Source organism: Euprymna scolopes, chromosome 46 (assembly GCF_053919585.1).
Source record: "Euprymna scolopes isolate OS-2025 chromosome 46, ASM5391958v1, whole genome shotgun sequence".
NCBI lineage: Eukaryota > Metazoa > Mollusca > Cephalopoda > Sepiida > Sepiolidae > Euprymna > Euprymna scolopes.
In genome coordinates this window covers 177,124,602-177,150,610 of record NC_136527.1, presented here as the reverse complement: position 1 = coordinate 177,150,610, position 26,009 = coordinate 177,124,602, and the positions used below count along the sequence as shown (strand labels likewise).

The window sequence follows — 26,009 nt, the reverse complement described above, 5'->3', positions numbered from 1 at the left end:
AAGGGCGCTGCAGCGAGCACAAAAGCCTAGGACATGAACTTGGGTGGAGCTGACCGCAGGTGCAGTTCTCAATGATAGTAGCAAATATTCAAACAAGACCTTTGAAGATTGAAGTGGAGAAGGGTTTCTTGCCAACAGCAGTCAAGCATGGGTCAGTTGGTCTTAAGACATGGTCCAACCCGAGCATATGTCGCATTTTTGTGTCATTTCGGATGGGTTTTGAGTTCTGAGCGTCGCACATATCACTCTTGGCCGCCTGCCTCCAGGGCTGCTGTCACAGATTGAACACATAAAAAACCTGTTTAGTTTTAATTAATAACACTCTAATATTTCTAGTTCACTGTTATTGGAAATTTGCTCCAATATAGATGTGTTATCTACTTATTTTTACATAATTTTCACCCCAAACAAGGGACAGTTCAACTTGAATGTAGGAGGCTACTATCTGGGACAGAAGCTATAAGGATACAATGTTGGGAGTTGATCAGTAAGAGGTTTGTTCACATTACATCTGAACTTCTGCATGTCAGTACAGTCGGGGAAGCAGGAACTCAGAAGGGATTTCAAAGTCTAACAGTTCTGGGAAGAAACTATAAGAGGAGAAGACTTTCTTACATCTAGGGATCTCTACTCTGTAAGTGTGGGGATTTGTGGCTTGTCAAGTTTGTTAGGAGTATTTACATCAAGAGGGTACAAGGGCTTGTAGTTTTTTTAGCATCCACCATTAAAATACTTGTAAAAAAGGCAGAGGGATGCAACATTTCGTCGATGGGACAGAAGTTGAAGCTTAAATGAAAGCTCAGGACGTATCAGGTTGGCGATTCTTTCGAATCCTGTCCAGGAGTGAGATGCACCAGCCCAAATGTAACAAATTGCTGCTTTCGTGCTAATACTTGAATGTAGAATTTTAAATGAACATAGACATAAACATTTTAAGTGATCAAATGTTTTTTTTTTTATTTTTAAGTCGTAATTTATTCTTTCTTCTGGTATTTAATCTTTTGAATTAAAATCCTCTTTTCATATTTATTCGTAGACTTTGCCACGGGCCACAAAGGGTGATCAAGGTTGGATGTTTTGGTCTAATAAACCCACATTTTTGTTTTCTGATCTTCTATTGTCGGCTCTGTACCGAATGGTATATTATTTAATCAATTGGAATTCTTTTGAGATGAGTAATTTGTATACGTTTCGGCCAACTATTCCTGTGGCCTTCTTCAGGTTGTATACTGCCACGGGGTAGGAATGCTGACTTACCTAACTGTATCTACAGTAATTACTGCCTTTCATAGTTGTTATCGTCTCATCGCGTTTTTGACCAACTGATGGGTAAGACTTAAACTGCTATCTTCAGAAAATTATCATCCGGAAACGAGAAATGCAATGTCTATCCACTGCACCACTTGGAAGAGTAGGGATTCAAGGTATCTATTCACTGCCCAATGGGCTCCAAAGAGAGATCAAGGTTGGATTTTTTGCTATTATAAATATTTTTTTTTTGTTATCTGATCTTCCATTGTCAGCTCTGTACCGAATGGTATATTATTTAATTAATTGGAATTCTTTGAGATGAGTAATTTGTATATTTATTTATTTTCAGGCTGTTTTCCTCCTCGTTTTTATTAAATTGTTAGGTGAAAGTATGCAATTACAAAACACCTTCTCACGTTAAAAATAGCTTTCTAAATAATAACGTTATTATTTAAGCACAGTAACATAAGTACATAAGTGCACGGTAACATAAGTGCATAATCATGCTAATATGTTGTGTTATATGAAAACTAAGGTTGGCATTTTTACTCGTTTATTGTTTTTCTGTTCTGTTTCAATTAAAAAGCCCGCCTTCATTAATAATAAAAGCAATGTTGTATTATATAATAAATATTTTTTTAAAAACCACCTGATTAATAATAACGTTATTATTTAGAAAGCCAGGTTGTATTATATAATTAAAAAACCCTCATTATTAATAACGTTATTATTTAGAAAACAAGGTTGTATTATATAAAAAATTACTTTTACTAAACAAAAGTTGTATTTTTCACAAAGGAAATAGCGATAAAAATAAAATATATAACAAATAAATGTTAGCAAATGCAGAATAAATAAATCTTCTACCTACCTATGTAAATTTTTGTGTGCTCCTAATTACAGTGCCTCCCCACAGGACAGAGTTAGACACCAGGGTCGTTTTTTCATGTGGAGAAAGGAGCAAAAATAAAAATTGTCTCATTCGTGAAGGATTTCTCCTCCACTGACAAAGAACAAGAAATTGAAGTCCAGCACCTGGAGAACAGATACTACACTTTGATCTTGCCCCGAAGGCCAATGAGTTGTGTATTTTAATGTATTTTTAAGCGTTTATGTACTTAGAAAAAAACTCGAGTCTTACGTTAGAACAAGAAAAACAAATGTCTGACATGAAACTGTCATGTGGAAGTCCAGGTAATCGCTCAAAAATCAAAATCTAAATAAAATGCTCGAAGAAATCCACGCAATAAATGTCACGGTGACATATTCTGCAATATTTGTTATGACAAACGATATTTTTATAATATCTTTTGTCTGTTAAATTATTAGATTAAAGTACAGAATAGTTAACAACGTGTGGGCTCAAATCCTACCTTCCAAAATCAAAACTAAATTCATTTTACGTTACATTTATAGAGCAAAATCTTAATTTAAGTTTTGTTTTCTAATGGCTTTTCAGAAATAATGACAAAAATAAATAACATAAAATAGAGGGTACTCATGCAGGGAGTGATCCGTGCTGAAATAATAACGTTATTATTCAAAAGGCCATTTTTAACAGGGGGAGGACGGTGTTTTGTACCTATTCTGTACTTTAACCTTACAATTGAATAAAACATATCATAAAACTTTAATTAAACGTGGAAATATGATTTAAAAAATAGCGCGGATCACTCTCTTCACAAAATAGTGTTAGAAGTTTTTTAGAGGAAAAACTATACTTGGTTCGATTGTAAAAATTCACCAATATTTTTTTTTTACGTCAAATTTCTAATTGGTGATGGGGGCTCATTTTATAAATATTGGATGAAATATAAAAAAATCAAACACAATTTTCTAGCGACGTGAAAATATTTATTTTTTTAATGTTAAAACAATTAAAAACCGAACAAACAATTTTTGATCAGTTGTTTAACAATTCAATCAACTTCTTATGTTTATGTTAAAAATTAATATTTTCTAAGAAAGCATACAAGTTTTATAATTATTGTGTTTATGTTAAAAATTATTATTTTCTAAGAAACCACATAAGTTTTATATAAATAAAAACATTTAAAAAATCTAAATGTCAAACTGAATAATATGTTTTTCGGAGATTTTTAAATCGAAGATTCATATATTTTTTTTCATGTTTGTTATAAAGCATGGTTGAATCAATATTGCTTATTGTATTGCAATAAAAATAAAATGTTTAAATGGATTTAATGGAATTTATTTCATACGTGTAAAAAAAAAAATACTTACCTTTCAGTCCAGGAATTCAATACAAAATGAAAAAAAATCGGGATGAATTCGTGTTTTCTTTTTTGTTCAAAACAGAAAAATTCGTTTCGTTTGTTTTGACTTCTTGAGTAAATTGATACAACTTTTGTTTCGTTGTTTTGTTTCATTAGCAATAAAACATATGAAAATATAAAAGAATCAAAACGAAAAACACGATTTAAACGTGCAATTATTTAAAGAAAAAAATCAACAATGAATTTAGATTCACCTTCCCCGCAACACGGTGTAATCGTTATTTCGTCCCTAGTGTAAAAATGCCCGGAAATTAGTTACGTGCCGAATTGTTTTCCTATCAAGTTAAGATTATATTTGTCAATGATTAAGAATGTAATTTTCCTTTATGTGTACCCAATTCATTAAAAACTAAAATCTATGAAAACATGAAATTCATCATATTATTAAAGACTGAACATTTCATTATTATTTGATTAGTTGAAGCTGAAAACAGTAATTAGAATAATCAAAGTAATCAAAATAATCTTCTTATAAAAATGTGATTAAACATTGTATTAGGAAATGCGGAAGATTTGCATTTCAGTGCCCCCCATTCATCGGGTATTTCCTAAAGTGTACAAAAACTAGAACATCGCCTGACCAATGTAATTCTTAAAAAAAAAAAAAATGAAAAATACAAAGATTTTCTTAGGAATTCAAAAATAAATGTTTTAATAATTTTATTGTTTTATTTCCGAAATATATCGTTTTTAGTTAATCGAAAAATATCTTTTTAAAAAAACGCAAAAAAGATTTATTTGTGAAATAATTTTTTATTCATTGAAAAAAAATCTTTTAAAAAATCATTGAAAAAAAAAGGATTATTTTTGTAAAATAATTTCTTTATTCATTGAAAAAATATCTTCAAAAATCATTGAAAAAAAAGGATTATTTTTGTAAAATAATTTTTTATTCATTGAAAAATTTTTTTTTAAAAATCATTAAAAAAAAGGATTATTTTTGTAAAATAATTTTTTATTCATTGAAAAAATATCTTTTAAAAAATCATTGAAAAAAAAAAGGATTTTTTTTGTAAAATAATTTTTTATTCATTGAAAAAATATCTTTTAAAAAATCATTGAAAAAAAAAGGATTTTTTTTGTAAAATAATCTTTTATTCATTGAAAAAATATCATTTAAAAATCATTGAAAAAAAAGGAATATTTTTGTAAAATAATTTTTTATTCATTGAAAAAATATCCTTTAAAAAATCATTGAAAAAAAAAGGATTATTTTTGTAAAATAATTTTTTATTCATTGAAAAAATATCTTTAAAAGTCAATAAAGAAATGGATTCATTTGTAAAACAATTTGTTTTTACTTCACTGAAAAAATATTTTTAAAAAAGTCATTGAAAAAAGGATTTATTTGTAAAACATTTTCTTTTAGTTCATTGAAAAAATATCTTTAAAAAAATGGTAGCGTTTTAATAGTTGATAAGTGTTCGTATATTTGGTGGTATAACCGAATGTCAGAATTGTAGAATGAATAGTTCTCATCCAATCAGTGGCGACGGATATTTAACAGGAAGAGATCATTATTTTGTCGGATTAAAGACGTAAGATTATGTGTACGTGTAAGTGAGGGTGAAATTTTATCTACTTCCTTTTTAAATTAGAACGATGATGATCATGGCGCTCCTCGGACTAAATGTAATTTTTTAATATAACGAAATAATGTGTATGTAATTGCAGTCGTTAGTTACATTTTGAAGGGGTCCTGTCAAAGGTAACGTAATGGCTAAGGACGTAAACATAATAAGTTTTTATGTGCCATCTTTTGTTGTCCAGAGGTTGAAATTGTGTCTCTTATTATATACAAGAAGATAATGAGCCTGCAGGTTATGTTCTCCAGCAGTCACAGCACTGTAAGAGGCGATAAATTGTTTTATCTGAAACAATATTTCTGCAACAAATCGGTCTATTCAAGAGCTTCCGTTTTCAATATGTTGTCTTGTTTTGTGCTAGGGTGGCCGTTGTTATTGCAATTGAGGGAGTCATAATTTAAAGTTATGAAGCTTAAGATATCTGGTTAATCTTCAGACACATGGTGTTGTATGTTACAATGATGAATAGCAGCAGTAACTCTTTATTTCGGTCGTTGTAATTCTCGTAGTTTTACATTTGACAACTGAGCTCTTCTCTACATTTCCATACTCTGCACTTATTGACCATCGCTTCCACATTTCTAATGAATGGTAGTGTAGTTTAAGATGTGTTTCTGATGCTTTGTTGAATGAAGCCAATTGTGATTCTCTTTTTTAATTATGAGAGCTGATATTTTTGTTTTAATTGAAAACAAAGAGACTTTCGTCGCCGACAGTTATTTTGGGGTCGAACAAGTGAATTATTTTTCTTTGCAGTGACATCGCTTTCTTTTCTTTAATTTCTCAGCCAGGATGTTATTTTATTTGCTACAAATTTGGAGTATTGATAGCAAAAAACTTGCTTTTGATAAAAAATCCATGGGTTTTATGAGTTCTTAATTCTCTATTCTTTGTTGCTACAAATGATGGAAACACATGGATCTGCATAGATTTTATCAAGACTTTATATCTGAAACGCATTTCTGTCTTATCTTGGGTGCAGCATTTGTTTGTATTTTTTCATATTATGTTTTATATATGATTATCTGATGATGTTTTTATTAATAGCTCATTTTATAATGAGAAGTATCTACATTGCAGGCTCCCACAATAACCTATAAAGAGGGCCTGAAGACATCCAAGGACAATGTTAAGTTATCATTCAAGTTATTTCCAGTAAGCATTTATTTGTTTTTGATTAATAGCTGATCTTACAAGATAATCAAGTGCGAGTTCTGAAAGGTGTAGCAAGATTTTGTTTACGAGAACTTTAATATTAACATTGTTCACATAAATCTAACTTTCACATTTTATGGTGTCTCATATGTTTTGTTAGACCTCGTTTAGTAAAACATGAATATACACATTTTTTACAAGAATATGGGTTTCCCCTAATGTGTAATTTCATGTGCCTCGTAAGTTGTTGTTTCTGTGCAAATGAATAACCACATAGTCCACAAGAATATGGTTTTTCTCCAGTGTGAGTTTTCATATGTTTATCTAGATTTGATTTATCTGAAAATGAATAATCACATATTTCACAAGAATATGGCTTTTCTCCAGTGTGAGTTCTTACGTGTTTCTCTAGATTTGATTGAGTTGAAAATGAATATTGACATTGTCCACAAGAATATGGTCTTTCTCCAGTGTGAGTTCTTACGTGACTCACTAGATTTGATCGAGTTGAAAATGAATATTGACATTGTCCACAAGAATATGGTCTTTCTCCAGTGTGAGTTCTTACGTGTATCTCTAGTTTTGATGGAGTTAAACATGAATATGTACATTGTTTACAAGAATATGGCTTTTTTCCAGTGTTAGTTCTGATATGCTTCGCTAGATTTGGTTTCTCAGGACGGGAATATTCCAATTGTTCCCAAGAATATGGCTTTTCTCCAGTGTGTGTACTCATATGCCTCGCTGGATTTGGTTTCTCAGAACGTGAATATTTCCATTGTTCCCAAGGAGATGTCTTTTCCTCAGTGTGAGTACTCGTATGGATCGGTAGATTTGGTTTCTCAGAACAGGCATATTTCCCTTGTTCCCAAGAATACGACTTTTCTTCAGTGTGAGTACTCATATGCATCGGTTGATTTGAATGATCAGAACGTGGATATGTACATTGTTCCCGGGAATATGACTTTTCTTCAGTCTGAGTACTCATATGCATCGGTAGATTTGGTTTCTGTGAACTTGAATATTGGTATTGTTCACGAGAATATGGCTTTTTTCTAGCGTAAGTATTCATATGCATTACTAGATTTGGTTTCTCAGAACGTGAATATTGATGTTGTTCACGAGAAATCGGCTTTTCCCCAGTGTGAGTACTCATATGCATCGCTAGATTTGGGTTCGCAGAACGTGAATACTCCCATTCGTCCCAAGGGTATGGCTTTTCCTCAGTGTGAGTACTCATATGGATCGGTAGATTTTGTTCCTGAGATTTGGTTTCTTCAGAAAGAGTTCTTACAGGCTTCTCTAGATTTGATAATCGAGAAGAAACAATTTAACACCAATCCTTATGTTTTGCTGAATTTGATTCATCAGAATAAAACATTCCACACGAATCCTCAGCTTTGTCATATGTCGAATTAGATTTTATTTCTGAGAAAAAATAAGTTTTCTTTTGTGTGGCTCATATGTTGCACTAGATGTATTTTTTAAGAAGATGAAAAATTCACATACTAGTTCAGATTCAACAAAAGCGTTCAAGCAGGAACATCTGCAAAGAAAACATTAATTTATTTCATTTATTGCCAATATTATTTTAAGTGATTTTTGTAATAAAATATTTTTAAATTTTTTATCATTATGAAAATTATTTAGAGATTTCACATTCATGCTGACACAATCATAACTATGATTAATATCTTTTATATTGACACAATCGTAACTATGATGAATATCTTTTATATTGATACAATCATAACTACGATTAATATTTTTTTATATTGATACAATCATACCTATGATTAATATTTTTTATATTGATACAATCATAACTATGATGGCTATCTTTTATATTGATACAATCATAACTACGAATAATTTCTTTTATATTGATACAATCATAACTACGATGAATATCTTTTATACTGATACAATCATAACTATGATGAATATCTTTTATATTGATACAATCATAACTATGATAAATATTTTTTATATTGATATAATCATAACTATGATGAACATCTTTTATATTGATACAATCATAACAATGATGAATATGTTTTATATTGATACAATCATAACTATGATGAATATATTTTATATTGATACAATCATAACTATGATGAATATATTTTATATTGATACAATCATAACTATGATGAATATCTTTTATACTGATACAATCATAACTACGATGAATATCTTTTATACTGATACAATCATAACTACGATGAATATCTTTTATATTGATACAATCATAACTATGATTAATATTTTTTATATTGATACAATCATAACTATGATGGCTATCTTTTATATTGATACAGTCATAACTATGATGGCTATCTTTTATATTGATACAATCATAACCATGATGAATATATTTTATATTGATACAATCATGACGTTGATGAGTATCTTTTATTGATACAATCATAACTATGATGATATGACGTTATATTGATTCAATAATTAATTAGGATATTTTCAAGCGTAAATTATAATTTTATATTATATTTATCATTGGAAAAAGGTTTAAACATGGTTATGAAGAACATTATATATATATATATATATATATATATATATATATATATATATATATATATATATATATTATATATATATATGGCGAGGGAAATTGAAATGAGATTGTCCTTAAGAAGATAAAATTTTAATTATAAATTTTAAATTAGGCGAAGATCAATAATACAAAATAATGTAAAATTAAGATAGAAACACAGGGAAATTTAATAAATTAGTACATATTCAATATAAAAAGCATCTAAATAATTTATATATTAGATTAATAATTGTAAAAAAACAAGATTAAAACGTTATGAAGCATATAAATATATATATATATATATATATATATATATATATATGTATATATATTACAATATACAAATGCGAGCCTGAAAAGTAATATAGTTACTCTAAAACCTGGAAAAGTAAAAGACTAGTCATTATTATTGGAAAAGAAAAGGACAATATATTCTAGTAAAAATTATAATAAATTCATAACTTAAAATATTGCAGAAATGATTATATAATGTTATAAATTGAATTTTTAAAAAATTAATTATTTTAATATTTTAGGCAATTCTGCAGTAGGCGGTGGACGGCCAGGTTTTTGTGCGTTTTACTAATCTGGCGCCTGATGGCGCTTCTCGGTCGAACCAGCACTACAATTTATCTCCAATTTAAAAAATGTTTCGAAAAAAATCTAATGTTGCTCTTCATCGGAAAATGTTTCATTTAAAGAATTTTAATGTTGCTTTTATTCGAAAAATGTTTCATTTACATTATTAATTTGTTGTTGACTCTTCAATGTTGCTTTAATTTGAAAAATGTTTCATTTAAATTATTAATTTGTTGTTGACCCTTCAATGTTGTTTTTATTCAACAATGTTTCATTTAAATTATTAATTTGTTGTTGACTCTTCAATGTTGCTTTAATTTGAAAAATGTTTCATTTAAATTATTAATTTGTTGTTGACCCTTCAATGTTGCTTTTATTCAACAATGTTTCATTTAAATTATTAATTTGTTGTTGACCTTTTAATGTTTTTTAATTTGAAAAAAAAGTGTTTCATTTCAATAATTAATTTGTTGTTGACCTTTTAATGTTGATTAAATTTGAAAAATGTTTCATTTAAATTATGAATTTGTTGTTGACCTTTTATTTATTTTTATAATTTTTAAAAATGTTTTATTTTAATTATTAATTTGTTATTGACCTTTTAATGTTGATTTAATTTGAAAAATGTTTCATTTAAATTCTTAATTTGTTGTTGACCTTTTAATGTTGCTTTAATTTGAAAAATGTTTCATTTAAATTATTAATTTGTTGTTGACCTTTTATTTATTTTTATAATTTTTTAAAATGTTTCATTTAATTTATTAATTTGTTATTGACCTTTTAATGTTGATTTAATTTGAAAAATGTTTTATTTAAATTATTTATTTGTTGTTGACCTTTTAATGTTGCTTTAATTTGAAAAAATGTTTCATTTAAATTATTAATTTGTTGTTGACCTTTTAATGTTGTTTTAATTTGAAAAATGTTTCATTTAAATTATTAATTTGTTGTTGACCTTTTAATGTTGTTTTAATTTGAAAAATGTTTCATTTAAATTATTAATTTGTTGTTGACCTTTTAATGTTGATTTAATTTGAAAAATGTTCATTTAAATTATTAATTTGTTGTTGACCTTTAATGTTGATTTAATTTGAAAAATGTTTTATTTAAATTATTAATTTGTTGTTGACCTTTTAATGTTGTTTTAATTTAAAAATGTTTCATTTCAATTATTAATTTGTTGTTGACCTTTTAATGTTGATTTAATTTGAAAAATGTTTTATTTAAATTATTTATTTGTTGTTGACCTTTTAATGTTAATTTAATTTTAAAAATGTTTCATTTAAATTATTTATTTGTTGTTGACCTTTTAATGTTGATTTAATTTAAAAAATGTTTCATTTAAATTATTAATTTGTTGTTGACCTTTTAATGTTGTTTTAATGTGAAAAATGTTTCATTTCAATTATTAATTTGTTGTTGACCATTTAATGTTGATTTAATTTGAAAAATGTTTCATTTAAATTATTAATTTGTTGTTGACCTTTTAATGTTGATTTAATTTGAAAAATGTTTCATTTAAATTATTAATTTGTTGTTGACCATTTAATGTTGCTTTAATTTGAAAAATGTTTCATTTAAATTATGAATTTGTTGTTGACCTTTTATTTATTTTTATAATTTTTTAAAATGTTTCATTTAATTAATTAATTTGTTATTGACCTTTTAATGTTGATTTAATTTGAAAAATGTTTCATTTAAATTATTAATTTGTTGTTGACCTTTTAATGTTGGTTTTATTTGAAAAATATTTCATTTAAATTATTACTTTGTTGTTGACCATTTAATGTTGCTTTAATTTGAAAAATGTTTCATTTAAATTATTAATTTTTTGTTGACCTTTTAATGTTGCTTTAATTTGAAAAAATGTTTCATTTAAATTCTTAATTTTTTGTTGACCTTTTAATGTTGCTTTAATTTGAAAAAATGTTTCATTTAAATTATTACTTTGTTGTTGACCTTTTAATGTTGCTTTAATTTGAAAAAATGTTTCATTTAAATTCTTAATTTTTTGTTGACCTTTTAATGTTGCTTTAATTTGAAAAATGTTTCATTTAAATTATTAATTTGTTGTTGACCTTTTAATGTTGCTTTAATTTAAAAAATGTTTCATTTAAATTCTTAATTTTTTGTTGACCATTTAATGTTGCTTTAATTTTTAAAATTTTTCATTTAAATTATTAATTTGTTGTTGATCTTTTAATGTTGATTTAATTTAAAAATGTTTCATTTAAATTATTAATTTGTTGTTGACCTTTTATTTATTTTTATAATTTTAAAAATGTTTCGTTTAAATTATTAATTTGTTGTTGACCTATTAATGTTGATTTAATTTGAAAAAAAAATATTAAATTTAAATTATGAATTTGTTGTTGACCTTTTAATGTTGCTTTAATTTGAAAAATGTTTCATTTAAATTATTAATTTGTTGTTGACCATTTAATGTTGATTTAATTTGAAAAATGTTTCATTTAAATTATGAATTTGTTGTTGACCTTTTAATGTTGATTTAATTTGAAAAATGTTTCATTTAAATTATTAATTTGTTGTTGACCATTTAATGTTGCTTTAATTTGAAAAATGTTTCATTTAAATTATGAATTTGTTGTTGACCTTTTATTTATTTTTATAATTTTTTAAAATGTTTCATTTAATTAATTAATTTGTTATTGACCTTTTAATGTTGATTTAATTTGAAAAATGTTTCATTTAAATTATTAATTTGTTGTTGACCTTTTAATGTTGGTTTAATTTGAAAAATATTTCATTTAAATTATTACTTTGTTGTTGACCATTTAATGTTGCTTTAATTTGAAAAATGTTTCATTTAAATTATTAATTTTTTGTTGACCTTTTAATGTTGCTTTAATTTGAAAAAATGTTTCATTTAAATTCTTAATTTTTTGTTGACCTTTTAATGTTGCTTTAATTTGAAAAAATGTTTCATTTAAATTATTACTTTGTTGTTGACCTTTTAATGTTGCTTTAATTTAAAAAATGTTTCATTTAAATTCTTAATTTTTTGTTGACCATTTAATGTTGCTTTAATTTTTAAAATTTTTCATTTAAATTATTAATTTGTTGTTGATCTTTTAATGTTGATTTAATTTAAAAATGTTTCATTTAAATTATTAATTTGTTGTTGACCTATTAATGTTGATTTAATTTGAAAAAAAAATATTAAATTTAAATTATGAATTTGTTGTTGACCTTTTAATGTTGCTTTAATTTGAAAAATGTTCATTTAACTTATGAATTTGTTGTAGACCTTTTAGTGTTGTTTTAATTTGCAAAAATGTTTCATTTTAATGATGAATTTGTTGTTTACCCTTCAGTGTTGCTTTTATTCAACAATGTTTCATTTAAATTATTAATTTGTTGTTGACTCTTCAATGTTGCTTTCATTTGAAAAATGTTTCATTTAAATTATTAATTATTTGTTGACCCTTCAATGTTGTTTTTATTCAACAATGTTTCATTTAAATTATTAATTTATTGTTGACTCTTCAATGTTGCTTTAATTTGAAAAATGTTTCATTTAAATTATTAATTTGTTGTTGACCCTTTAAGTTGCTTTTATTCAACAATGTTTCATTTAAATTATTAATTTGTTGTTGACCTTTTAATGTTGATTAAATTCGCAAAATGTTTCATTTAAATTATTAATTTGTTGCTTACCTTTTATTTATTTTTATAATTTTTAAAAATGTTTCATTTTAATTATTAATTTGTTATTGACCTTTTAATGTTGATTTAATTTGAAAAATGTTTCATTTAAATTATTCATTTGTTGTTGACCTTTTAATGTTGATTAAATTCGAAAAATGTTTCATTTAAATTATTAATTTGTTGTTGACCTTTTATTTATTTTTATAATTTTAAAAATGTTTCATTTAAATTATTACTTTGTTGTTGACCTTTTATTTATTTTTTTAATTTTAAAAATGTTTCGTTTAAATTATTAATTTGTTGTTGACCTATTAATGTTGATTTAATTTGAAAAAAAATATTACATTTAAATTATTAATTTGTTGTTGACCTTTTAATGTTGCTTTAATTTGAAAAATGTTTCATTTAAATTATGAATTTGTTGTTGACCTTTTAATGTTGCTTTAATTTGAAAAATGTTCATTTAACTTATGAATTTGTTGTAGACCTTTTAATCTTGTTTTAATTTGCAAAAATGTTTCATTTTAATTATGAATTTGTTGTTGACTTTTTAATGTTGTTTTAATTTGAAAAATGTTCATTTAAATTATTAATTTGTTGTTGACCTTTTAATGTTGCTTTAATTTGAAAAATTTTTCATTTAAATTATTAATTTGTTGTTGACCTTTTAATTTTTTATTTAATTTGAAAAATATTTCATTTAAATTATGAATTTGTTGTTGACCTTTTCATGTTGTTTTATTTTGAAAAAATGTTTCATTTCAATTATTAATTTGTTGTTTACCTTTTAATGTTGATTTAATTTGAAAAATGTTTCATTTTAATTATTAATTTGTTTATGACCCTTCAATATTGCTTTAATTCGAAAAATGTTTCATTTAAATTAAATTTTGTTGACCCTTCAATGTTGATTTAATTTGAAAAAATGTTTCATTTAAATTATTCATCTGTTCCGAAAAAAAAAGACATAACAATCCATAACGCAAAATTATCCCCCTTTTTGAGCTTTCCTATGTCTTTTCTCCTAAATCTAATTTCTACTTTCTTTAATAAATGTTGTTTTAATTTGAAACAAATGTTTCATTTAAATTATTACTTTGTTGTTGACCCTTCAATGTTGATTTAATTCGAAAAAAAAAAAAGTTTCATTTAAATTATTCATCTTCCGAAAAAAAACATTACTTTATAACAATGCAATGTTGCTTTTATTATTAAATTGTTTTATTAAAATTATATTTCCTTACGCAAACTTTTAAATAATTATTAGGACGAAATTTTGTAATCGATAAATGGAGTTTTCAGATAAAAAAGGCAATGATTTCTGATTTTTTGTCAGTTCTAATAAATTACAATGTAACTTCCAAATTATGGATTCGAAATTACTTTGATATTACTGTATTATTAAACAAAACAACTTTAATCGTGTTAACAAGTGAAAAATTGCCACCTTCTTGTTTTAATAAAAACTCAAAATTGTCCGTTTTCTCCTAAATCTATGTTCTATTTTAAATAAATGATTTTCCCCTTTTCAATTTTCGTCATTTTTTTTTTATATAATCATCTTAAAAATACGAGGAATACGTCGATACCATCGTAAAATTCATGTTAAATTCAGGTTTACGATTTCCAAAAGTTCGTCTCAATAGTGTAGAAGCGCCGAAAAGTCGAATGTGCCTTTGCGCAACGTATGTTTTATTGCCAGACGAAAAAAAAATAGAGGAAAAGATGCTGTGTCGGTGAGAAGAAAATGGCATTTTCTGAGAAATCTAAATTTCTTTAATGGAAAAGTATATTTGTCAACCATTACTTTGGTAAAATATGCAACCAATTTGACATAATAAAAAAGAGAGTAAAACGAAACGAATTTTAATTTCTATTCCATTTTTAAAACAACCCAAAAACGGAGTTTTGCTATCGACAAGTTTTAACTTCTATTCTACTTGAAATTATTTTTTACTGGGTCATTTTTTTTCGGAATTCTTGAAATTTAAATTTATTTTTACCTGACAAGTAAGTACGTAATTCTGGTTTCATCTGAAATGCGTTATTATAAAAGATCACTTACGCACGCACACCAAGATATAAATGGTAAATTGAACAATGTTCATTCACAATGACAGGCAACTAGAAAATAATATATTATTAAAGAAATTTTCATTTTGTAAATTTTATTTCACAATAAAATCAGTTTTTTATGCTTTTAAATTGGACTAAAAATAAAAATAAAAATAAAACATTTCAAATTTAACATCATTTATTTGTGGCGCTTGTATAGTTTAATCAAGACAGTAAAACTGAAAATATCGAGAAAAAAAGAAGTTATATTTAAAAAAAAATGTTCACTTAATTTGATCGAGTAAGTTTTTTTTTATTTTTACATCGGAAAAACACGTTTTCATGGCAGCGCGTTGAAGGTAGGCATCTTGGAATTATTTTGACCACATCACGGGGAAATAACTCAATTTAAAGCGCCAACACTCCCCATCCTTAATACTTGTTTTTCTTCCTAAACATCAAACCTTTTGTTTGGTATCATGAATTGTTTTTACGCTGTAAAAAATACTTGATGAAATTTAGTTGTTTTTTTTTTTTTTTTCAGAGTACTTCATACCATAATGATCCTAAGGATATGTACAATTGAAACTTTTTGATATTTTCATTTTTTAATATATTTGTTAAACTGTACAAGTACCTTTTTCTTTTCTTTTTTTTTTCATAATTTTTAAATTATAAAATCTATTTTTTTATAAACAGTATTGGGAAATATTAAAATATAAGGTGCTTTTATTACATCTAAAGTCGAAATACAGACTTTAAAATAAAACTAATTGTATCTAAAGCTGAAATACAAACTCAAGCAAAACCAATGGTATCTACTTTATTGTCATGCCACAATAATGAACATATCCAAAAATTGCGAAAAACGATGAAGTAGAAAAGTGCATATTAATTTAATATGTTTCGAATACAATTAACGAAAATTGAGATTTGGTAAATGAAAGAAACCGAAGAGTTCGAATCGTAACAAAGGAAGTTTTTTTTTTATCTTAGGAATTTTAGCAGAACTTTATTCACTTCGAAATTTTGTTTTGGTACTTCTACAGTTTAGTCACGACATTAAAAAAATGAAAATATTGAAAAAAGCTTAAATTGTATGTATCCGTCATGGGACGAAGTTCTCTGAAAAAAAATTTCACTTAATTTCATCAAGTAATTTTTTTTAGAGCGAAAAAAATTTTTTATGATACCGAGCAAAATGTTCGATTTTTAGGAAGAAAAGCTAGTATTTAAAGATGGGGAAGGGTGGCAGTGCTTTAACTGGAGTGATCTCCCTTTGTCATTTATAAAATTCAAACAATTTTTTTAAATCCAATATGGCCGCCTTTAATGCACTCTCATAGAAACGTGTTTGACGCGGTAAAAAAAAAAAAAAAAAAATACTTAATGAAATTAGGTGAATTTTTTTCTGGAGACTTCGTTCTATAACGCATGCAAACAATTTAAACTTTTTTCGATATTTTCATTTTTTAATGTCGTGACTAAACTGTACAAGTACCACTTTATACCATAACGAGTACGTACAATATATTTTTGGTAAATTTTTAGTTTACCGACCCCTCGGCATTCACCTTTAATTTGTCGACTGATATAAGTTTTCGAGTACGCTGAGAACGAATATCGCATTTATTATTTGCGCAAACACGCAGTTATCAGTATTTGAAGACTGTCAGTATCCAACGTAATCCTTATCATTTTAATGGTGGCCATCTTGTTTTCCAATAGCGAAAAAACGCCAAAAAAGGCTAAATATGTCACATGTAACTGGAATCCCCTCTTTCCCACCACTTGTGTTGACGCAAAAAAAAAAAAAAAAAAAAAAAAAGGTTTATTGGAGGAGGAAGGGGTAAATTCCAAGACATCTTAAGCGAAAGGAAATAACGTAAAGACAAGACCACAAATTAAAAACAGTATTTAGAGTAATATTTATTAAAATAAATTAAAAGGTAAATATTACCTTTCGCTACAATAGAATATTTTAGGGGTATTTGATGTTGCTGGCCACAAATCTGATGATCAAATCCGTCGCAAATTTACGATTTCCATAGTATTAACAACTTTTAATTGATCTAAAAAAAAAAAAAAAAAAAAAAATTTCACGAGGGGTTTACAAAAGCATATCTTATGTTTTTCGTTCTTTTTTGGGGGCTACAGCAAAACCGCCCCCACCCCTCCTTCACCTCCCCCAAATGTAAACACCGAAATTCTGTGAAATGTTGAATAGTATTCTACTCGATAAATGACGGCGCGTGACTTATGAAAAAACGGTTAATTAAACCGCAGAAGCACCTGTTAACCTATACAAGTTCTATAATGGAATACCCCCCCCCCAAAAAAAAAATGAAAACATAACCGCTCGTGAAAACTTACTGAATGTAATATTTTTACTTTTAAATGAGCTGAAGACTTTATTTTATGATAAATATCTCTTGTAATTTAAAATGTCCGCCATGTATTCATGCACTTAGTGAAACGTCAAGTGATTATGCGCGTGCTCGCAGTTTAGTAAGAAAAGTGAAAAAATTAATGCAATTAAGAAAGTGAAAAAAAAATAATGTAATTAAGAAAGTGAAAAAAATTAATTTAACTAAGAAAGTGAAAAAAATTTAATGTAATTAAGAAAGTGACAAAAGTACTGTCCGTTTCGATATCGGGAAGCTGAAAAATGTCCGGAAGGGTGAGAGGGGGGGGTCAATTCGGCCTTGAAGCCGAAAAATATGTTTGGGTTATGTTTTGGCCCCTTTAGTTCTTTTTGGCGTTTTTTTTTTCCTAATCGGGAAACAAGATGGCCACCAGCAAAACAATAGTGATTACGTTGGATACTAAACGTCTTCAAATAGTGATAACTACTTGTTTGCGCAAAAAATGAATGCGATATTCTTTCTCAATGTACCCGAAAATTTATAGAAGTCGACAAATTAAAGATGAATGCCGAGGGATCGGTAAACTAAAAATAATGCCATATTTTTTTTTTCATTTTCTTAATTTTTTTTAATGTCTTGATTAGACTGTACAAGTACCTTGTTTTTTTTGTAAATTAATTTCTACGTCTTCGTTTTTTTTTTTTTCGTAATTTTTGGACATTACTGCGAAATGATAAAACCGGGGGCGATTTTTCATCATATATTTTGGATAAATAAATGTTTAAATTTTATATTATAAAAGGTGTATAAAGTCTATATTTTATGAATGTGAAATTTTGTTTAAAAGTTCAAAGAAAGTTTGTAAGGCAAGTGAAAAAAAAACATCTCGTTTTTCTTTTCTTTTTTAAAATAAAACTAACATTGACGTTTGACTTAACATATTGCCGAGGACGAATTTTTCGCATACCCCGCCATGTTCCCAGTATCTCAGAAGAACGGGGATGCCAAAGTAAAAGAAAGTCAAAGTTATTATTTCATTTGTCTCTTCATAAAAAACATTTTTTCCGAATTAAAAAAAAAAATCATATTATACTTTATTTTATTTATTTATTTATTTATTTTTATTTATTTTTTTTTTACACCTCAGCGTAATGCGGTATTCCATATAATATATTCCTGAATAATTTGGGCATTTGTACAGTTTATTCAAGACATTAAAAAAGGAAAATATCGAAAAAAGGTTAGATTGTACGTATGCGCTATGGAACGAAGTTCTCCGAAAAAAGAATTTCACTTAATTTTATCAAGTAGTTTTTTTTTTTTTTTTTTTTTTTTTTTACAGCGAAAAAAAAAATGTTATGATACCAAGCAAAAGGTTCGATTTTTAGTAAGAAAAGCTAGAATTAAAGATAGGGAGGGAGTATGGGCGCTTTACATAGAGTTATCTCCCCGTTGTCTTTATCAAATTCAAACAAATTTAAAAAAAAAAAACAAGATGTCTGCCTCCAACGCGCTCTCATAAAAACGTGTTTTTCCGCTGTAAAAAAAGAAAAAAAGAAAAATAGAAACCCCTAAAAACGAAAAATAAAAAATATTTGACAAATTAATGTTACCAAAGGCAAGATAAATTATTCTGTTTCCTACCTGAATAAGTTCTGTGTGATTGTACATATTTTAAAGCGTCTATTTAATCTGAAACAAAAGTGCTGCCGATTTGGTAAGTTAGGACGAGAAGATGGCCGACATGCAATCATTTAACTGGGAAGTCTCGATAATCGCTTAAATCATAACAACAAAACAATATACTGATAGGAAGTTATCCAATTAATTTCACGGTGACAGTATTGAATCAATTTCTTTCAGTATTTAGTTTATTTGTAGAGTTTTAAGCCAGTAATGACACTTCAAATAAGGCATTTCTTGTCGGTCATATTTTCTTTTTAACTCTGCAACTCGGCACTTATTTTATATTTTTTTCGAACGGCATAAATCTTCATAATACGTTAAAAATTCAAAGCTTATCCAGATACAGAAAAGAGTAACTTATCTTGCCTTTGGTAATATTTTTTTGTTTCTTTGTTTGAATTTAAAAAAAATTCTTTGTTTGTTGGCTTCTCTTCTATACACCGTTTTATAAACAATTATTTTTTCAGCTTAAACATTTTTAATTATTTTTTTAAACACTCCATAGGGTATATTAGTAAATGATTTTTTACCGAAGAAATATACTCTGAATTTTTATGGTGCCTTTTATGGTGCCTTCATATATATATATATATGAAGGCATTCTGAATATATTTCTTGGGTATTTGACCCTCATCGTATGGATTACACAAACTCAAATTTCCTTTTATGCAGGTTGTGTGTAATGTCGAATGGTCGGAATGTACAACATTGGATTTGTAGTTCACAACGTTGTTGCAGTAGGTGTATCAGAATTTTTGTAGGAATTTTTGAAACCCCTAACACGAAACTCCGAATAAAATATAAAAATCTCGTAATTTCTCCGTTAAAAGTGGGTTATTTATTTTCTTTATGGATTATACTTCCAAAATAAACTATTACAGTTGTTTTAAAAGTAATAGAATTTTTTTTTTAAAACAGTAATGAATTTTCCGAACTCAATATTTTTCAATTTTTAAACTTTAAAAATCTATCAAAATTTTTCTATTGATTCTATTTTTACGATATTTTCAGGGTCAATGTGAAATTTTATGTTCTTTCCAATAAACTGAATATATTTTAGACAAACGTTTTTTTTTTATTCACGCCCCCCCCATTTTCAAGTTTCTATTAAAAAGTAAATAATTAATTTATGTTTCAAAGTCTTATATATATATCACAAATTGAAGAGAAAAGGTCAATAAATAATATATTCAAATTTAAAACAAAAATTTTTTTTAGAAATTTACCTGTAAAGTCCGAAGTTTAAAACCTTTTAAAAAAAAAAAAAAAACACATTGTTTTTTTTTTGTTTTTTTTGTTTTTTTAATGAAACCTTGGTCCTTGCTCCTTTAATTGAAAAATAATTAGGGCTTGAATTACATTTTTCGAGGAGTTATAAGCTTGGAAAGATGGGGTGGAATTATTCACTATTTTCACGAAATTTCTGATACACTGCAGTAGAATTGCGTAAGACGATCGTAATAAACGCTTACTATTCGATGTACTCGAGAACCCCCCCCCCAGATTTTGTTGCAAAAAACAAAAAAAAAACATTTTTTTATCATTATAATAATTAGAATACTTAGTTAGAGTCGGGTTTTTTTTTCTTCATACTAATTTTTCTTATTTCTAGGTTACATTCAATTTTTATGGTATCTGTTGTTCATTAAATTATAAATAAAACTACAGAATAGCTTCTTTTTTTTTAGCCACCGCGCTCCCTATGTTACGTATGGGTTTCTAAATAACGCAATTATTTCAGCACGACCCGTATTTTGTGTAAGTACTAGAAAGTTGTGGTACTAGTGCAGAGAGTGATCCGCGCTATTTTTTAAATCGTATTTCCAAGTTTAATTAAAGTTTCATGATGTATTTTTTATTCACTTGTAAGGTTAAAGTATAGAATAGGTACAAAACACCGTGCCCTCCCCATGTTAAGAATGGCTTTTTAAATAATAACGTTATTATTTATGCGCGGATCACTCTCTGCACTAGAACCAGAAATTAAATTGGTAAATGTGTAAATTTCTACTCAAAATGGCTGCCGACTGTTAATGCCACTTATACGTTTGATATTTTAACCCGGTGCCCCAAAATGTGAACATGAATTTATAGAAAGCAATTTACTATTAAAAATATTGCTTTTATTTTCAATTTTAATGGGAAAATAAAAATCACTTCGTGTTATAAATTGATTCAAAATTAAACAAATATTAATAACCCTTTTACTCCTTACAAATTAAATTACAACTTTGGTACTAGTTCCGGACATAAATAATAACGTTATTATTTAAAAAGCCATTCTTAACATGGGGAGGGGACGGTGTTTTGTACCTATTCTATACGTTAACCTTACAATTGAATTTAAAAAAAAACATCATAAAACTTTAAACTTGGAAATACAATTTAAAAAATAGCGCGGATCAATCTCTGCACTAGTACCTTAAAGTTTTATGATATATTTTTTATTATTCAATTGTAAGGTTAAAAGTATAGAATAGGTAGAAAACACCCTCCCCTCCCCATGTTAAGAATGGCTTTTTTTTTTAAATAATGCTATAATTTACGTCCGGATCACTCTCTGCTTTAGAGCCAACTTTAATTAAACTTGGAAATACGATTTAAAAAAATAGCGCGGATCAGTTTCTGCACTAGTACCAAATTTCTTTCAACTTTTTCGAATCTATGTGTACAGTAATTCAAATCCAAATTTCTTTACGATTAAATTTTTTAAAATTTTTGGTAAACGCAAGATCTGGAAAAAAAGAAATCAAAATTTTCATAGAAATAAAAAAAAATCTTATTTTAAATGCATTAAATTGTTAATTGTTAAGGAATAAAATATCGAAAAATAAAAACTTACCTTTACTTCTAAGCAATTCAATACGAAAAAAAAAAAGCCATGAAAATTGGATGATTTCTTTTTTGTTCAAGACTGTCAATTGTGTTTGGTACCTAAGGATTTTTTTGGTAAATTCATACAAATTCGATTCTGCGTGTCTAAATCATTAAGAAAAAGCTTTTAGAAATGTGTAAATCAAAAACACGATTGAAACGTGGATTAAAAAAAAAAACGACTGAACGAATATTGAAAAATGAAAATAAGATATAAAGATTAAAAAAGATTAAAAGATATATAAACAAAAAAACGATTATAATGAAACGTTGTAAATTCTTAAAAGTTCGTTAATTACGTGTGAGTAAACGTTTTCCGATGATGTTTGCAACGTATTGTCCATTCAAAAGACGAAAATAATTAAAGGTAAAAAAACGAATAAAATTAAGATTTCTTTGTTCTGCATTAGTTATATGCTAACGGTCAACACAACAACACTGTCACGAAATTTGCTTTTGCACTGGGACTCGCCACCATCGAAAGGTAACATAGGCAGGCACGATGGGCAATGCTATATTTATGTAAAAATGGCACCAATAAATATGGTTGCTGGACTTTAATAAATGGCTGTAGCTAAATTTTTCATGAATTAAAACAAGGTCAAGTTAAACACGTTTTAAAAAAAGTCATAAAAATTCTAAATTGCAAATTGTTTTTATTAATCATACAAACTTGTCCGGTCGTAAAATACGTTTAAATATATTTTAATTTATGCAGATTTCATATTCATTATTCTCATAACGACAATTTTAATAGTGATTTTTATATTATAATACATTGTAATGTCACCTGGCGTTTCCCGGCTGTAAACTGCGCTTAAATATGATATTTTAGTTCACGCAGATTTCATATTCAATATTATAGAGCTATTACCCTATTGATTAATATATTGTACCCGATATATAGTAGTGATTACAAAAGTTAACAAAAACATGACTCGGGTGCCATCAGCTTAAATAGAAAGCAAAACATCTAGCGCTCCAGCTTCATTTGAACTATCGTGAAATGGATAAGAAATAGTTAAAAAATTAAACGATTTTAACGTTTAAATGTATATTTACGCATGCATGGAAAGCCAATTTAATCTTCTTATACATGCGAATTGTCAATATTTATTTTTAATTTTAACACCTTAGCAATTATTTTTACTTTATAAATCTATTATATGCGAATTATCATTTTTTTTCAATTGTAACACCTTAGCAATTATTTTTACTTGCTAAATACCAAATCTAATTCGTTCCATGGATTCAACTCCCTCATATAAAAATTTAAAAGTCTGTTTACTAAACATTGACAGATGAGTTTTGTAAAGAATTTCAGTACACAGTCAGAAGACAGACACAATATTTTTGTAAATAAATGGAGCTTAAACGTTTGGACAATGTTTGAACGTTATCAATTCACATTCTCGTCATAGAAGCGCCGAGGTAGTCTAGCTGCACTGATGAGCTGTGGTACAGCGAAACAATACTTTATATTTACGCATGCATGGAAAGGCAATTTAATCTGCATTATACATGCGAATTGTCAAAATATTTGTTTTCAATTTTAACACTTTAGCCATTATTTTTACTTTATAAATTTATTACATGCGAATTGTCATTTTTTTCAATTTTAAAACCTTACCAATCATTTTTACTTGCTAGATACCAAATCGAATTTGTTCCATGATTCAAATCTCTTATGTAATAATTTTAAAGTCTGCTTACCAAACATTAACAGAAGAGATTTTTTTTTAAAGAACTTCAGTACATAGTCAGAAGAAAGATACAATCTTTTTGTAAACAAATCGGGCTTAAGCATTTAAACAATTTGAACATTCACATGCCCGTCATAGAAGCGCAGAGGTAATTGCTTGTCTAGCTGCATTGATGCGCTGTTATACAGCGTAACAATACTTTATGTGGATGACTTTAATGCTCGCTATATTGAGTTGAGCATATTGAGAAATGATAACCAAACTGCCACTAACGTATTAATCTTTGTGTAAATAAATAGAGCTTAGGCGTTTGGACAATGTTTAAACATTGTTAATTCACATGCCGTCATAGCAACAGTAGAATAGCGTGACCGTAGGAAGTGTCGACTGTCGTTTAGGCGGTTGAGTTTCAATCCTGGCTTCTCTAGCCGCCCTGATGGGTTGTGATACAGTGAAACAGTACGTAATGAGATACATGTAGAAATTAGTCAATAGTTGGAAGTCAGAGAGGATTCGACAGTCGTTAGTCAGCGGAGGAAAGACGATTCACTGACGATAATGGCTGCGAGCTCAGAAGAATGTCGGAAAATGTCCATAGTAAAAATCAGCTTTACGATGGTGAAACATTGCTGTAATTACAAGGTATTACTAATCTTTAGTCGCAGTTTTTTAAATGATCCGTCAAATCAAATTTATTTGCAGATTTTCAAAGGATCCATCAAATCAAGATAAAACTTAAATAATGTAAAAAACATCTTCAGCGAATATATATGATAAAATATTAACCGAATTTATCATCTAACTAAAAGAGAAACCAAAGAATTATGCCTACTTCGGATTGTTACCTTGTGTCGTGGAAGAATCAAGATATGCATTCGATCCTTTTACCAAAGACGCTCACTTCGGGATTTACAAACAATTTGGATATGATATTCAGTATCCGTTTCATTTCTACCAATATATAATTTACCTTACTCTATGATTTGGAAACTTTAAGAACAGTTTTTTAAAAATAATTTTCTACGTTTATTGCATTTAGTAAAGTAGGTATAAACCATTTATAATATTTCCTATTTTTCTTCCTCTGAGGACATGGGTAGACATCAAAAATTTATTGGTAAAGGAGATATACGACATTAAATATTAATTACGTGTCGAATATATTTGATCGTCTAGTGATGAGAGTATGAACACGACATATAACAAAAAAGATAAAAAAAATTCTCTGAAGTTTTAACATTATTTATCGATGAATCCAAGGATGGAATACTGTTGCCATATCTGGGCAGGAGCTGATAAAAACAGCCTATCCTGCCTTGACACAGTACAAAATAGACTTCGTAGCTTAGTGGGGGATGCCCTTTTCTCTACCCTGCAACCTCTCTCCCACAAAAGAGACGTTGCGAGCCTATACTTGTTTTATCGTTATTTCCATGGCAGGTGCTCGTCTTAACTCCAATCTGTGGTCCCCCCTCGCCAATCTTTCACGAAAAACACTCGTCTAGCTGAATCCACTGTGAAAAATTTCCCCCACTCTATATCTGTGCCTTAATCAAAACGCGGATTCCATGAAGAAAGCTTCTTTCTTAGAACTGCACGCCTGTTGAACGCTGTTACGTCTGCCTGCTTCCCACCGGATAACAACTTGGATGTCTTCAAGTCCAACGTTAACAAATTCCTAATGAACCACGCCCTTAAGTAAACACTTCATCAAATCTCCACACTAACGTAATGTACTTGCAATAACCTTTATCCCTGAGTGGCTTCCGGGCCTTGATCAGTGGTGATCACTGTGTAAAAAAAAACAGAACTTATCTGTTTGATTCTGATTTGACGAATCCTTTGAAAAACTGCAAATAAAAATTCGTACGACCTAAAATCTTGGTTGTAAGAACAGCAACTTATTTTTTATCCTAAATCGTCTTGATTAGATTCTGTTTCTATTTTTACAAATATCAATGACATCATCTCTTGAATTCAATAATTATCATAATAATAATCCTGTTTAGTCCGTCAATCTTCTGACTGTGTGCGGAACTTCTCTACAAAATGCTTCTGTCAATGTTTGGTATAAAAACTTCACATTTTTATATAGTGGATTTGAACCTGTGAAATAAATTCAATTTGGTATTTAGTCGGTAAAAATAATTGCTAAGGTGTTAAAATTGAAAATAATTATTGACAATTCGCATGTATAAATCAAATTAAATTGTCTTTTTATGCAT

At 27.4% G+C, this 26,009-nt stretch overlaps 1 protein-coding gene across 1 annotated transcript; it reads right to left on the bottom strand.

Moving 5' to 3' along the window:
• Positions 1 to 5,554: 5,554 nt before the first annotated feature.
• Positions 5,555 to 22,535, bottom strand: LOC145270544 (uncharacterized). Its single transcript, XM_080126188.1, has 2 exons — positions 22,050 to 22,535; positions 5,555 to 7,835 (listed from the first exon to the last, which is right to left on the bottom strand). Exon 2 carries the CDS (start codon positions 7,527 to 7,529, stop codon positions 6,417 to 6,419), a length of 1,113 nt encoding a protein of 370 aa, XP_079982314.1. The 5' UTR covers positions 7,530 to 7,835; positions 22,050 to 22,535; the 3' UTR covers positions 5,555 to 6,416.
• Positions 22,536 to 26,009: the final 3,474 nt, after the last annotated feature.